At 40.2% G+C, this 14,334-nt stretch overlaps 1 protein-coding gene across 2 annotated transcripts in view; it reads left to right on the top strand.

Annotated features, from left to right (window-relative positions):
• The first annotated feature begins 4,799 nt into the window (after nucleotides 1-4,799).
• Nucleotides 4,800-14,334, top strand: part of LIMS1 (LIM zinc finger domain containing 1) — a 167,282-nt gene continuing 157,747 nt past the window's right edge. The window contains exon 1 of one of the 2 annotated variants that reach the window (XM_053665254.1): nucleotides 4,800-5,182. Coding sequence is in view for 1 of the 2 variants with exons in the window: in XM_053665253.1 (XP_053521228.1) it covers nucleotides 5,151-5,182 (32 nt within the window). In the remaining variant the exon portion in view is untranslated. The remainder of the gene's footprint in view (nucleotides 5,183-14,334) is intronic. The other variant, XM_053665253.1, reaches the window with a different exon arrangement.

Here is a 14,334-nt window from a genome sequence, read left to right as displayed (position 1 = left end):
ACCCCACCATGTTCCCACACGCGGTCTCTGTCAGCAAATAGCTAACTGCCACGTCTGCTTCTGGTCAACACTTGCTTGCTCATCCCTATATAGGGATTTAGCTGTAAGCGCTCGTCTCTCATCTGCAGCCCTTTTGGGCACGGTGTCTCCGGACACCCCAAGAGTTCGCCCCTGCGCAGGTTAAGCTTGGCCAATAAAATAAGATCAAAACCCTGAAAGGTCTTTGAAAATTATTCTTGCATCCGGTGGATATAACAAGATGTGGAGTATAGTTCCTGCAGAAGAGCTTGTCAGGTGCATTCTCACTGCTCAGAGTGAATGCTATCTCTATAAATACCATATGATCTCACCTATAAGTGGAACCCGATCAATAAAACAAGGAAGAAAAATATAAACAGAGACACTGGAATAAAGAACAGACTGATGGTAATCAGAGGGGAGAGGCAAGGGAGATAACAAGAGAAAGAATGGAAAGAGTCTTCAAGGAACATGTATTAAGGACTCATGGATATGTATAAAGGACCCAAGGAACATGGGTAAAAGCCCAAAGGGGGTAGGATTGAGGGTGGGAAGTGGGGATGGGTTTGGGGGGGGAGGGGAAAATGGAGATGACTGTACTCAAAAAGTAATAAAAAGTAAGTACATTTAAAAATTAAAACAATAAATCTTGCTACAAAACAAAAGCTGAATTCTATGTTGCTGAACACTTTTTATCTTTTTCCACAAAAACAGAAACCATCTTCAGATTTCTTTTGGTTGGTGAAAACAGGTACTAATGTAGGTCTTTCATAAAAGTAAAGTGGCCTAACATGAACTTTTGAAAAGTGGGGATACCTGTATCAGATTGTATTTCTTCGTTCATCCTTCAATAGGCATTTGGGTTGTTTGCACTTTTACAGTAATAATACTGTAAACATGGTTGTGCAAATATCTCTTCAAGATCCTGCTCTCAATTCTTTTGGAGTCTCAGAAATTGCCGAGAAATCCCTCAGCTGAATCATATGATAATTTAGTTTTTAATCTTTTGAGGAACTGCCATATTTTTCTCTACAGTGGCTGCACCATTTTACATTCACACTAATAGTGCATGAGTGTTCCAATTTCCCCACATCTCTACCAGCACTTGTTAATAGCAGCCATTCTAATGGATGTGAGGTGGTATCTTACTGTGGTTTTGATTTACATTTTCTTGATGATTACTGAGTGATGCATCTTTTCATATGGTTTCCGGCTAGTTTTATCTTTTGATAGTTGCATGGTATTATATATAGATACTATAATTTACTTAATGGCCTAGTTAAATAAATTTACACAGTTGCTCTTAAAAACAAAATTACAAAAAACAATTTAATTATGGAATTTCAATATGCACGAAAGTAGGCAAAGTAATATAAAAACCTCATGTACCTATAAGCCAGCTTTGGCAGTTATCAACTATGGCCAATTTTGTTTCACTGATACTGTTATCACAGACAATCAGCTGAAGCACCAGGGAGTTTGCTCCATTGGTCACGATGGCACAGGAGGGTGTATTCTTACACTAAGCCCAGGGAAATGAGAGGTGAATGGACAGGACCCCAGTGTGACAAAAGCTAGAAAAATAATTGAATAGAAATAAAGCCCTATCCTCCTTATCCCTATAAAAACTGGGGGCTTGAGCAGGATGGAGGGAAGGGGTTTGAGACAGAAGTCCACCATTCTCCTGGGTCATGACAGCTGAATAAACCTCTTTCCTTTTGCATTAGCAGCTGTTTCATGAGTTTGGTTTCACTGTGGCAGACAGCCAAAGCCGTGTTTCAGGTACAATACTGCTACCCAGTCCCCCACCCCAACATTTTACTTTAAAGGAAATCCTACTCATTATGTTGTGGGTAGAAATTAGGTCCTTCCACAGGATCATGAGAAAAGCATTTCAAGGACTGCATGGAAGACTGTGGTATGGCATAGTTTATTTGAGTGGAGATAGAAGCTGGCCCCTGGGTTTTCAATGTCCCATCTCCCTCTGTCCCACCATGGAAAAAGTCCAACCATGTCCTCAGCAAAGCCAAGATGAAAGCCAATGTCCAGAGTTTTTGCTTCATATTAAAGTACAGCCCTTTGGAGCCTGTAGGTGACTGCTAAGTGGTCTCAGTCCCCATCCAGGTTGCTCTGATGGTGGAGTCCACAAGGTTGCCAGAGAACTTAGTCCTTTTGGAGTCCACACCATCTGCTGTGGGCCTCGTAGGTACTAGACACACACAGCATGTGTTCCCAGGTAAGAGAGCACATGAAAGACAGGCAAGTGCATCACCAGGTAGGGAGGGGGTGGGGGGAGAGAGAGAGAACGAGAACGAGCTTCTTTATTCCCCTGGGGTTATATCAGTTTGGATTTGGGATGGGTCAGGTGCCTTTTCAAAATGACCAATGAACTTCCCAAGCTTTGGTGAGCGTCAGATGGGCCCACCTCCCAACAAACCCCTTCTCTCCACAAGCTAGACTAACAGGCCTCTTTGGTCAAGCACCCCCACCAAACCATTTAGACTTCTATTGCATATGTCTGTCTGCCCCCCACTTCCCACATGGCAATCTGGTACCTGAGGTGGAAAATTAGGACTGTTAAGTCCTTTGGGCAGAGAAATGCTGGAATTTCCTGAGGTGTGAAGCTGTAGCTTCCTGGCTAACAAACAGGCTATGCTTTCCAATTTATTAAGCTCAATATTTAAATCCCTTTTGCTCTCCTTTCTGAATATCTAGCTAAATACCAACAGTAACAATTACATTATTTAGTTTATAAATAGTTCCCTAAGTAGCTTTAAAACTTATGCATACTGTTTGTGTATAAATAAGAATACATCTGTAAGATAAATTCCAAAATGTGTATTCCCTGGATTAATGTGGAGCTGAATTTCACATTATAATGTTGCCCACTTGTCCTTTATAAAAATTACCTGATTTTATTCTCCCATCAACAGTAAATCCAAGCACTTATTTCCCTGTATCCTCATCAAAACAGCATATTGCTTAACTATTAATCTTTGTATGTGAAAAATGGTATTTCAAATCTTGATTGGATACTTTCTTGTATTTTTACAAATTATTTGTATTTCTTTTGGTGGACAAAAAAGGGGCCACACACTAAACCTGAGAAGCTCAGGGTTGGCCTGCATGGCAGCCTTATAAACTCAGAGACCTAAAGTAACCACACAGGACTTACACTGAAGTCAAAAATAAAAACTTTCTGCTTAAATCAGTTCAAGGCTGGTAGTCATGTCCTAAGGCAGTATTTTTCCCTAACGAAGGTCAGTCTTCATCTTAAGCAAACCTATCTATTGTCTTTTTGCATGTAAGATAACATACCTTTAGAATATCAACCTCATTTCTTTTTTCCTGAACCCTGAAAGCACAACCACCACCAGAACAGAAACTATAAATCCCCTCATTGTTACTATTATGTTAATTGTTAACTATCCTATACTCACCTCTTTAGAAGTATGTGTCTATCATTTTACTTTTTAATCCAATCCTAGAGAGTCCCCTCCTCCCTTTGCTTTCTTCCACCTCCCTTTCATTCTGATGTATAAATAAGTGGTAAAACTGTCATTTTCCAGAGCATTTTCTCAAACCCTTGAGATTTTGTTTCCTGGCAATTTTTGTCAGTTGGCTCAAATAAACTTGCAAAAATTCTTTCAGGTTTGGATATTTCTTATATTAACTCCCTCCCACCCAACCCCTGCGGAAACCTGTGTACAGACCTTGTCTTTTTTTTGAGTTGTTGGACTTTTTGTTACTAATTGTTTTTGTCATAAGGAAATTAGATATTTTTTGGTCATCACATTTATTGACTTCAAATGTTATGACTTCGGGCATTTATATCTTGTTTGGAAAGTTTCTCTTTGCTCCAACCTTAGTTCGTTCTTGATTTTTCTCCCATGTTTTTTGTTCTAATATTTTGGGGTTTTTTCACATGAAAATGTTTGCTCTTTTTATAATTTATTTTGATATAAAGATGTCAAAGGCATCCAGTGTTTTCCCATTACATACCTAGACTAGTTGCAGACAAGAGTTTTCATTCTGTAATTAGCAATTAGGTATAGTTACAAAATCAAAATAAGGTATCATAGAAGAGATCTTTTATGCCCAGAGTATATAACCTATATTACAAAGGTGGAAACACAAGGCGGGGTGGGGGGCGGGGGGAATCCAGCCCTCCACCTTGTTTTATCTTGCCCTGCACCTTATTTCTACCCACTGGCAGGGCAGAACTCTTGCTTAACTGTTAAGGAGTAGTTACATTTATATAGTCCTAAAAGTACATTCAGCCCTTTGAAGGCAACTGCCAGGCTGATGTGCTCCCTATGTGGTGAAAGTGAGTTTGACATCCCTGCTTTATTAGATGCTTTGCAGATTTCAGGTTTTGGTAGAGGGAATGGGTGAAAGCAAGTGAGGGAAAGGAGGAAAGAAAACAATGCAGAAAGAAGACTGGAGTGTCTCAAAGAAAGGTTAGATTTCCTCATTCACAATTCGTAAGCACAGTGAAAGTCCTAGTGAGCCGCCCAGAATGTGCCAGGCTTTCTGCACAGACAGGGATGCAGTGGTGGCCGATCCAAATGAGGACACCACCTTCTTACAGAGTCTCTTCAGCACCCCTGAAGAGGACAGGGTGAATTTTGCAGACCTTAACAGCTTGCACCCAAGGCCTGGGCCGGGGCCCCTTGGCGATTCAACAAAACAGAAACAGGGACGTCTTGGGGAATGAGAACCCGGCCAGCTCTTTCCGCTTCCGGTGTGCGTCGCCCTCACCCAAGAGCTTGGACAGAGGCCAGTCCTGGGAACCTCCGGCCACGGTCCGACCAGGCCTCACCTGTAGCGTGCCTCCACCAGCAGGCTCGGTCTCTTGTGCTTCACGCCGCTCGCTCCGCTGCGCTCCTACACTTCTCCTCGCCCTGCGCAGCGCGCCCCCGCGCGGCCAGCCCAACTATTTACCGGCTCCGGACCAGAGGCGGAGGCGGTGGCAGAGGCGGTAGCCTTCCTGCCCTTGGTCCGCCTCTCCTTCCTGTTGTAGGCCCTCGCCCCTCCCCACGCTCTGCGCCACCGACGAGGAAGGAAGGCGAGGTCCGAGCGGCGGCGGTTGGACCCGAGGTGCTGAGAGGACTGCGGCCCTTTGCGGAGAGATGCTGGGTGTGGCGGCAGGAATGACCAACAGGTAAGGGTCGTTCCCCTGTCCCTGTCTCGGCCGCCCGGCGCTGAGCACCCGACAGATCAGCGGCGGGTCGCTCCCTGAGTTTCTCGCCGCCTGGGCGTCGGCCTTTGTTCCCGTGCCCCTTGTGGTGTGGCCGGGTCCTGTCCCTCGCGGGAGTGTCCGGGCCCAGCCTCCCTCCCAGCCGCTATTCCGCCCTCCCCGGCGCACCCTACAGCACAGGGCCTGCTTGCAGTTCAATCCTATGAGATATTTTAATAGTGAGTGTGTCCGATATATTATGAGCGCTTGAGGGCGAATACTGTCTCAATGCTTAGCAAAGTACTCAACAACAAATATTTGTTGAATAATTTATAGTCTAACAGTTGTAATGTAATCTAGACTAGCAGTCTTACCACCCATTTTAAAAATAAGAAAGAAGTTTTACTTAGAATGGTTATGTCTGTAGGTCTTTACTGTATTAGAAATGACAGCTGACACATTTAAAAATATTTTAATTAAAAAACAACTCAGTGTTAACATATATAACACATTTATATGAAAATAGTACTTTTGAAACAAAAATATTTGGGGGGGGGTGGCATTCCTGTACATCTTGCAACTCTTAAATGTCTGACATAGTAGCAGACAACTGGATTTTCCCATCTCCTATGTCTTCAGTTTATTGTGATATATTGTGATTGAACTATATGAAGAAAATCTGGTCTTAAACCAGTTGATAAGTAGTTGGGAAAAAGAGCAATATCTTTTGTTACTAGACCCAAACGAGACAAGTGGTAGTTTTCTAAAGATTGGTTTGGTTGTAGAATCTGAAGCCTTACCAGTGAATTTTCCCATGTTACATTAAAATTCATTGGTTTATCCTGCAGTTTGAATGGGCTTTTTAACCCATTTTAATTTCTTAATGTTTGTCATTTGGAAAGTATTGATTCATTGAGTTAAGGCAGCTCTTCCAAATGCTAACACATTTCACTAAATAATGTCATTAAATCACATTTGTTAATATCACCACTGTTTTTCCTTAAATATTGAGAAACTGTCAAACTCAAGGTGGTGGGTACTAGTTTTCCAGCATTCTAATTTTCAGTTGAAAGCTTGATTTTTATTTTTGGTAACTATTACCAACTGTTTTCCTCAAAGTGACAGGTTAATTTTGTTCAGTTTCAAGAAATGTTTGCCAAATATTGTACAAGTCTAAAAAACCATGGTTTGTGTGTCTGTATTTTTTTCCAGTAAAAATGGTGTTATGGGAAAAAAAGCCTTTAATTCATCTTGTCACTGAAGCACACACACACGCTTTTCCTCAAAACAACAGGCAGTCTTTGGTATGCAGCAGAAATGCTTTATGCATACCTCTTTTTCATCACAGGTAACAAAAATGAAGTCCAAGGGTCATGATTAAATAACATTCATAATTTTTGCAGTTTCATCAAGGACACCTTTTCTTTTTAAAAATATTGAATATTAAATTGACACAAAATTTAAAACATATGTGAAATACAAAGAACAACACCCTTGCTGGTGTGGCTCAGTGGATTGAGTGCCAGTTTGCAAACTGAAAGATCATCATCAGTTCAATTTCTGGTTAGGGCACATGCCTGGGTTGCAGGCCAGTCCCCAGTTGAACCCATGTGAGACAACCAATCAGTGTTTCTCTTCCTCTCTTTTTCTCTTCCCCTCTCTATGAATAAATAAATTAAATCTTTTAAAAAAGGAATAATGATACAATGGTTATAACAATTTCCTTTTAAGGCCCTTGAACCCCTTTCTGATCCAGTGTTTCTCCTTGATCCCATCCCCTTTCCATCCTGAACTTTCTGTTAGCAATCGCTTACTATTTTTTGGTTTTGTATTAAGTACACTTACATTGTTGTGCAGCCATCACCATTTTCCCTCTTCAGAGCTCTTTATCTTGCAGAATGGGAACCTTTACACATTAAAAAATAACTCCCTGTTCCCCCTTCCTGCAGTTCTGGGTTATCCCTATTCTATTTTGTGTCTCTGATTTTTGACTGTTCCAGTACTTAATATGAGTAGAATCATACGGCATTTTTTTTGACTGACTTATTTCACTTAGCATAATGTCCTTGAAGGTTCATCCTTGTTTTAGCATGTGTCAGAATTTCTTTCCTTTTTAAGGCTGAATAATATTCCATTGTGTGTAATAACTATTCATTTGTTTATCCTCTCATCCTTTGATGAGCACTTAAGTCACTTTCAAGTTTTAGTTATTGCGAATAATGCTGCAGTGAACATGGGTATACATACTTTAATTGAAATTTTTATTGATGTAATTGTAGATTTACATGTAGTTGTAAAACACAATAGTGGATCCTTTACCCAGTTTCCCCCAATGGTAATATTTTTGCAACATTGTAGTATGCTGCTGTAACCATGATATTATAGTAATACAATCACTCAATCTTATTTAGATTTCCCCAGTTTTACACTTTTGTATGTGTGTGTAATTAGTTCTGTGTGTAGGTCTTGTATCTACCACCATAGTCGATATACAACAATTAGTTCCATCACTACAAGGATCCCTTGTGTTGCCATTTTATGCACACAGCCAGCTCCATGTTTTCCTTCTCCTCCACAGAACCTGGCAACCACTTATCTGTTTAACATTTCTAAATTGTCATTTCAGAAATGTATAAGTGGAGTCATACAGTATACAACCTTTTGGGATTGCCTCTCTTTTATTCAGCTTAATTTCCTGGGGATTTATCCAGTTTGTTACATGTAACATAGTTTGCTCCTTTTTATTACTGAATAGTACTTCATGGTGTGGGTATGTGACAGTTTAACTGTTTACCTGTTGAAGAACAGGTAGGTTGTTTCCAGTATGGGGCTATTAATAATAAGACTACTATGAACATTCATGGATTAGTTTTTTATAAATGTTTCCTTTTTTCTGGGATAAATGTCCAGAGTACAATTGCCAGATTGTATGACAGACTTTTCTGGAGTGGCTATACGATTTTCATCAAGGACACTTAAAGAGAAATTGACATTTTCTGCAAGTACTAAGAGAGTTTGGTTATACTACCACTGACTTGATTAGTGCTAAGAGACCAGCAGTTGTACCTACAATTGCTTTTGCAATATCAGTGGAAGTGTCAATACAGTGCAAAAGTCTCCATCAATGTCTTAGGAACTTCTTAGCATTATTATGAGAAATACATACTTTTGATCTTCTAGACCTTATGAAAAGGTCTTAGAAATGCCCCCTCCCTCTGTCCCTCTCTCTCCAAGTTTCCATACCACACTTTGAGAACCACTGATAATGCATAATCCTAAACGATGTGGAAAATGCAGATATTTGTGATATTTACAAAGGAATGTATACAGTGAGTTCTCTTAAAGATATGTACTGAATGCTTGTTCTAGTGTGTGCTTTCTAGTTTGGGGGAGTTTTAGTGGGACTTAATAATTAAGCCATGAAAAACCACCATGGAAAAAGCAACTTTTGGTGGCCTTAAAGATTTTCCACTGTTGTTATGAAAAGGGGTAAATGTCATGGCAGTGAGTGTCTTCATAAAACTTAAGCACTCTGTGCTTGCTTCAACGGCACATACTCATATACTAAAATTGGAATGATCCAGGGAAGATTAGCCTATCCCCTACACAGATTTGTGAAGTGTTACATACTCAAAACGAACACAGAATTTCAGTGCTTTATGCCTGTTTGTATGTGAGGAAACTGAGCTCTTAATTTTTAAGAAAATTAATGAAAATTTAATGGTAGAAAAGATATTTTTCAGTTCTGGTTGTTTTGTGGCCTATGAACCTAGAAAAAACTATCAGGACTGTGCTGTCTTGATTTTTTGTTTTTAATCATTCCCATTTCTTTCCTTTGAATCATCACCTGGATAGCTCTTTCTCTTGCTAAATGCAGGCACAGCAAGTGAGCTTTCCTTTCCATACCTCTACTGGGTCAGAGAAACTTCAACAGCTACAGTATATTGGTGATAAGAGCAGAGCTTTATTCTGAGAATAATGTTGTGTTTGTTCTCCAGGTGATCATTTAAATAAACCTTTGCAGAGATTATGTTCAACAATTAAGTTAGGGTTGCATTTAAATACAAAGAAGGAAAAATATCTCACCGTTTGTTGATTTTAACAACAAATTCTTGTAATTATGTTTTAAGCTGTGGTTTTTCACCCCCCAGGAATATCATTTTCTTACATGCTGGAGTGTTGCCATATTGTCTTCCAGAAACGTTAATTGTGAGATCCCTCAGAGGTAGGAGCCTCACTGCCTGCTGCCACATGCTGTGCATTCTTCAGCAGCCAGGGTTCTGTCCCTCCTCATGCCTACACTGGCTCATCTCTTTTACTTGATCTCATCAGACAGTTCCACACTGCAGCTCACTGAGGGCAAGTAGAGAGCATTTTCCTGAACATTTTTTCATGTTGGAACATATTTCGGAGTTTGATAATTCTGTAGTGACATTTAATATAGGGGTTGGGAAGCTGCTTGGGTAAACCAGGGTCTGAATGTATATTCTGTGTCAGGTAGGAAAAGGGTGCTAGGAATTGAGCTTGAATGCCAAAAGATGGGAGCGGGAGACATAGGATTCAGCATCAGTATGGTGAAATCTGGAGGCTTACCAGGATGTCTGAGAGTAAAATAAAGGATAAAAAACATCTGCAAAAATATTTCCATGTATACACACACATTGTCTTTGTACAAAAATGGAATCAAAATCATACTGTTGTGCAATTGCTTTTTTTCAGGATTTAAAAAGTTGTAAAATGTGCATAACATAAAATTTACCATCTTGATCATTTTTTAGTGTACATTTAGTGGCATTAAGTACATTCACATTGTTGTAATTACCCAATTGCTTTTTTTTATCTTAATCAGCTATCTTTGTGTTTTTCCTATGTGGCATATCTGGATATCTACCTTATGGGGTTTTTTGTTGTTTTTTTAAAAATTATTTTATTGTTCAATTACAGTTGTTTGCAGTTACCCCCCTAACCCTCCCCCCCCCCCCGCCGCGCCAGCCAAACCCTCCTCCCTCCCTTGTTTCCACCCTCCCCCTTGGTTTTGTCCATGTGTCCTTTATAGTAGTTCCTGATAACCCTTCTCCCATTAACCCCTCCCACCTCCCCTCTGGTTACCGTCAAATTGTTCTTAATTTCAATGTCTCTGGTTATTTATTTTGCTTGCTTTTTTCTTTTGTTGATTATGTTCAAGTTAAAGGTGATACAGTATTTGCCTTTCACCACCTGGCTTATTTCACTTAGCGTAATGCTCTTCAGTTCCACTCATGCTGTTGCATAAGGTAGGAACTCCTTTCTTTCTGTTGCATAGAAATCCACTGTGTAAATGTACTATAGTTTATTGATCCAGTCATTTATTGATGGGCACCTAGGTTGCTTCCAGGACTTGGCTATTATAAATTGTGCTTCTATGAACATTGGGGTACATAGGTTCTTTTGGATTGATGTTTCAGGGTTCTTAGGATATAATCCTAGCAGTGAAATTCCTGGGTCAAATCTACCTTATGTTTTTTTAACCTTAGTTTTTATTGCTGCATATTATGTCACAGTGTACATGTGATATAATTTAAATAACGTCTTGTTATTACAAACACTTTGACCATTTGTGCCAGTGTTTGTCTAGGAGACCCCTGAGTATGTATGTAGAGGTATGTGCATGGATGGTTGGGCTTGAGTTCCAATCCTCTGCTCTGTCCCTTCATGGCTTTATGGCCTTGCCTAGTTAACCACTTTAAGGCTTAGTTTCTTAATTTATAAAGTAATACCACTTATCTCAGAGAGTGGTTGTGAGAATTAAGTATGAAGGCAAATATAAACATATCTGAAAGGATAGGAATGAAATTATTAATAATTGTTGCTACTGATGAGGGAATCTATTAAACTCTAGGAAGTTTAGGACTCTAGAATGAGAAGGAAATTTTTTACACTGTTTTGATTTTTTTCACTTTTTAAAAATATTTTATTGATTATGCCATTACAGTTCTCCCATTCCCCCCATTCATTCCCCTCCACCCTGCACACCCCTCCCCCACCATTCCCCCCCTTTAGTTTATGTCCATGTGTCACAAGTTCTTTAGATTCCATACTTCCCATACTATTCTTGCCCTTCCCCCTGTCTATTTTCTACCTACCATCTATGCTACTTGTTCTCTGTGCCTTCTCCCCCCTTTTCCTACTCCTCCTAATCCCCTATTGCTAACCCTCCTTGTCATCTCCATTTCTATGGTTCCGCTCCTGATCTAGCTGTCCTCTTAGTTTGCTTTTGTTTTACGTGTGGTTGTTAATAACTGTGAGTTTGCTGTCCTTTCATTGTTCATCTTTTTCATCTTCTTTTTCTTAGGTAAGTCCCTTTAACATTGCATATAATAAGGGTTCGGTGATGATGAACTCCTTGAATTTGACCTTATCTGAGAAGCACTTTATCTGTCCTTCCATTCTAAATGAAAGCTTTGCTTGATAAAGCAATCTTGGATGTAGGTCTTTGGATTTCATGACTTGGAATACTTCTTTCCAGTCCCTTCTTGCCTGTAAGGTCTCTTTTGAGAAATCCTCTGACAGTCTGATGGGAATTCCTTTGTAGGTGACTGTCCCTTTATCTCTTTGCTGCTTCTAGGATTCTCTCCTTCATTTGAATCCTGTCTAATGTAATGATGATGTGCCTTGGTGTGTTGCTTCTTGGGTCCAACTTCTTTGGGTCTTTCTGAGCTTCCTGGATTTCCTGGAAGTCTATTGCCTTTGCCAGATTGGGGAAGTTCTCCTTTATTTTTTGTTCAAATAAGTTTTCCACTCATGGCTGTTCCTTTTCTCCTTTGGTACCCCTATAATTCGGATGTTGGAACGTTTAAAGATGTCCTGGAGGTTCCTAAGCCTCTCCTCATTTTTTGAATTCTTGTTTCTTCATATTTTCCTGTTTGGTCATTTTTTCCTTCTTTTTGGTCCACTCCATTGATTTGAGTCCCAGTTTCCTTTTTATTGCCATTGGTTTCTTGTGCAATTCCTTTCATTTCAGTTAGTTTAGCCTTCATATGTTCTTCTAATTTGTGACTAAAATCAACCAGTTCTGTGAGCATCCTGATCACCAGTGTTTTGAACTGTGCATCTGATAGGTTGGTTATCTCTTGGTCGCTTAGAAGTATTGGCTCTGGGGCTTTGAGCTGTACTTCTTGAGCCATAATGTTTTGGTCTGTTTGAGCCTGTTACGTATGAGGGGCAGAGCCTTAGGTATTCACCAGGGCAGGGCAGCCCAGGTCGCTGGTTTGTGACACTGTTTGTGGGGGCGGGGTCAGAGAGGGGCAGTGGCATTTGTTCTGCTCTCTCTCGGATGTCAAGCCCCTCTGCCACTTCCCACAAGCAAATTGGGCCCTTCTGGTGCTGGTTCCCAGGTGTGTGGGCTTGTGCATGCTCCAGGACCCTGTGGGTCTCTCCAACAAACTCTTGTGAGCCTGGGAGCCTCTCCCGGCACCTCGACCCCTGAAAGTCTTTCCAGTTGGTGCTTTTAGGCTTTAATTATTGGCACTGGGGCCCTGATTTGTGCCATCTTGCTCACTGCTCATTTTTTTGCCTGGTTTATCTGCATGCAAATGTGTGACTGTGGTCAGCCAGCCACCTTTTGCCCCCACTGGGTCCGGCCATTGCCACCCCACACCTGGGATCTGCCAATTGCCACCTGTGCACCTGTGTCAGCCTGGCCACTTTTTCCTGTGAGACCCCTCTCCACCAGCCGCTGACTCTGCCCCTCTTACTGGTCTGGCTGAATGGTTGTTGTTGGACTTTGGTACAGTTCAGTGTTCTGTCTGTTTTGGTTGCATTTTTGTTCTAGAACTTTGTTGTCTTTAAACTTGGTTGTACCAGGAGGCACAGAGTTTCCACCTACGTGTCCATCTTGGCTGGAAGTCCTGATTTTTTTTAAAATCATGTGCATATGGTGATTTTTAAAAATTTAACATCATGCCAGGAACCTACTGGATGCTCTGTTGATGGTAACTGTAATGGTTGGTGTTAATTTTTCCTGCCACCCTGCTTCTTTTCCTAAACTTACAACTCCTGACTTCTCCATGTTCGTTAATGGCACACTAACATAGTGAGTTTTGATTTCATCTTCTTTTCACTCTATATATCCACTTCTTGCTGAGTTCCTACTTTAGAATTTTCTTTTGAATCCTTTCTCTTTCTTAATTTTTTCTTACTGACTTCATTTTCACCTTCATCCTAATTATCTTTCAAGTGAATTTAAGATAACAATATTAAGGCTGGGAAAGATTTTAACGAATGCAAAATAAATTCCCAGTACATATTAAACATTTGAGGAGGAACAATAGTTTTTGTGTATTCCTGTTTTTACTTAAATGTTGATGAAGTACAGATTCTAGGTTATGGAATTTGTGTTAACATTTACATAGTATGTGCTTTATTAACATATACTAAAAATACAATTACAGTAATTGAAGATCTAAAAAATTGGCTCCTTACTGTTCCATATAGAATCTGCCTTACTAATATAGTAAGGAAGAGAGGGAGAATGAACATTGGGTGGGCAGTTGCTCTCTGTCCCATAGCTGTTGTCCCTCTTCATTGTAACTGAGTCAACAAAAAATTATTTTTAATATGCAAGGCATAGTATAGGTGCAAGAGTGGACATTCAAAAGATGAATGAGACGTGGTCCCTCCTCTGAAGAATTTTTCAGTTTAATTGTCCTATTATTCATGTTGCTTCCAGGTTCTCCTAAAGAGAATGTAGTGACATTGGTCATATTACCCCTTTTCAAAATGTTAGGACATCTTCTTATTGACTATCATTGGGTCCAAATACCAGAGCCTGAAATTTAAGGCTTTTTGTAATCTGGCCCCCAGCTTGTCTTTATGGTCTACCACACATTGTACCTTTAGTCTTTGTTTCGATAAACTCTAACCCACTTGCCATTTCTGGAAACATTTGGTGTTTTCCCATGTCAGTGCTTTTCCTCATGCTGTTCTCTTGGGCTAGATGACCATCTTTTCCTGTGTCTTCTCTGCATCTGAGCAAAATTGCCACTTCTCCCATGAAATAATGATTCCTGGAACATACATTGAGTCCCTGTTGTGTGCTAGGAAATTAGAGATTCATGGCTTGTATCCATCCTATGAAAGCATTTTGACTTCTTTTTTTA

Source organism: Artibeus jamaicensis, unplaced genomic scaffold (genome assembly GCF_021234435.1).
Source record: "Artibeus jamaicensis isolate MK-2021 breed Jamaican fruit bat unplaced genomic scaffold, CSHL_Jam_final contig_399, whole genome shotgun sequence".
Taxonomy (NCBI): domain Eukaryota; kingdom Metazoa; phylum Chordata; class Mammalia; order Chiroptera; family Phyllostomidae; genus Artibeus; species Artibeus jamaicensis.
The sequence above is the reverse complement of the archived record's forward strand: the minus strand, read 5'-3'. Positions and strand labels throughout refer to the sequence as shown.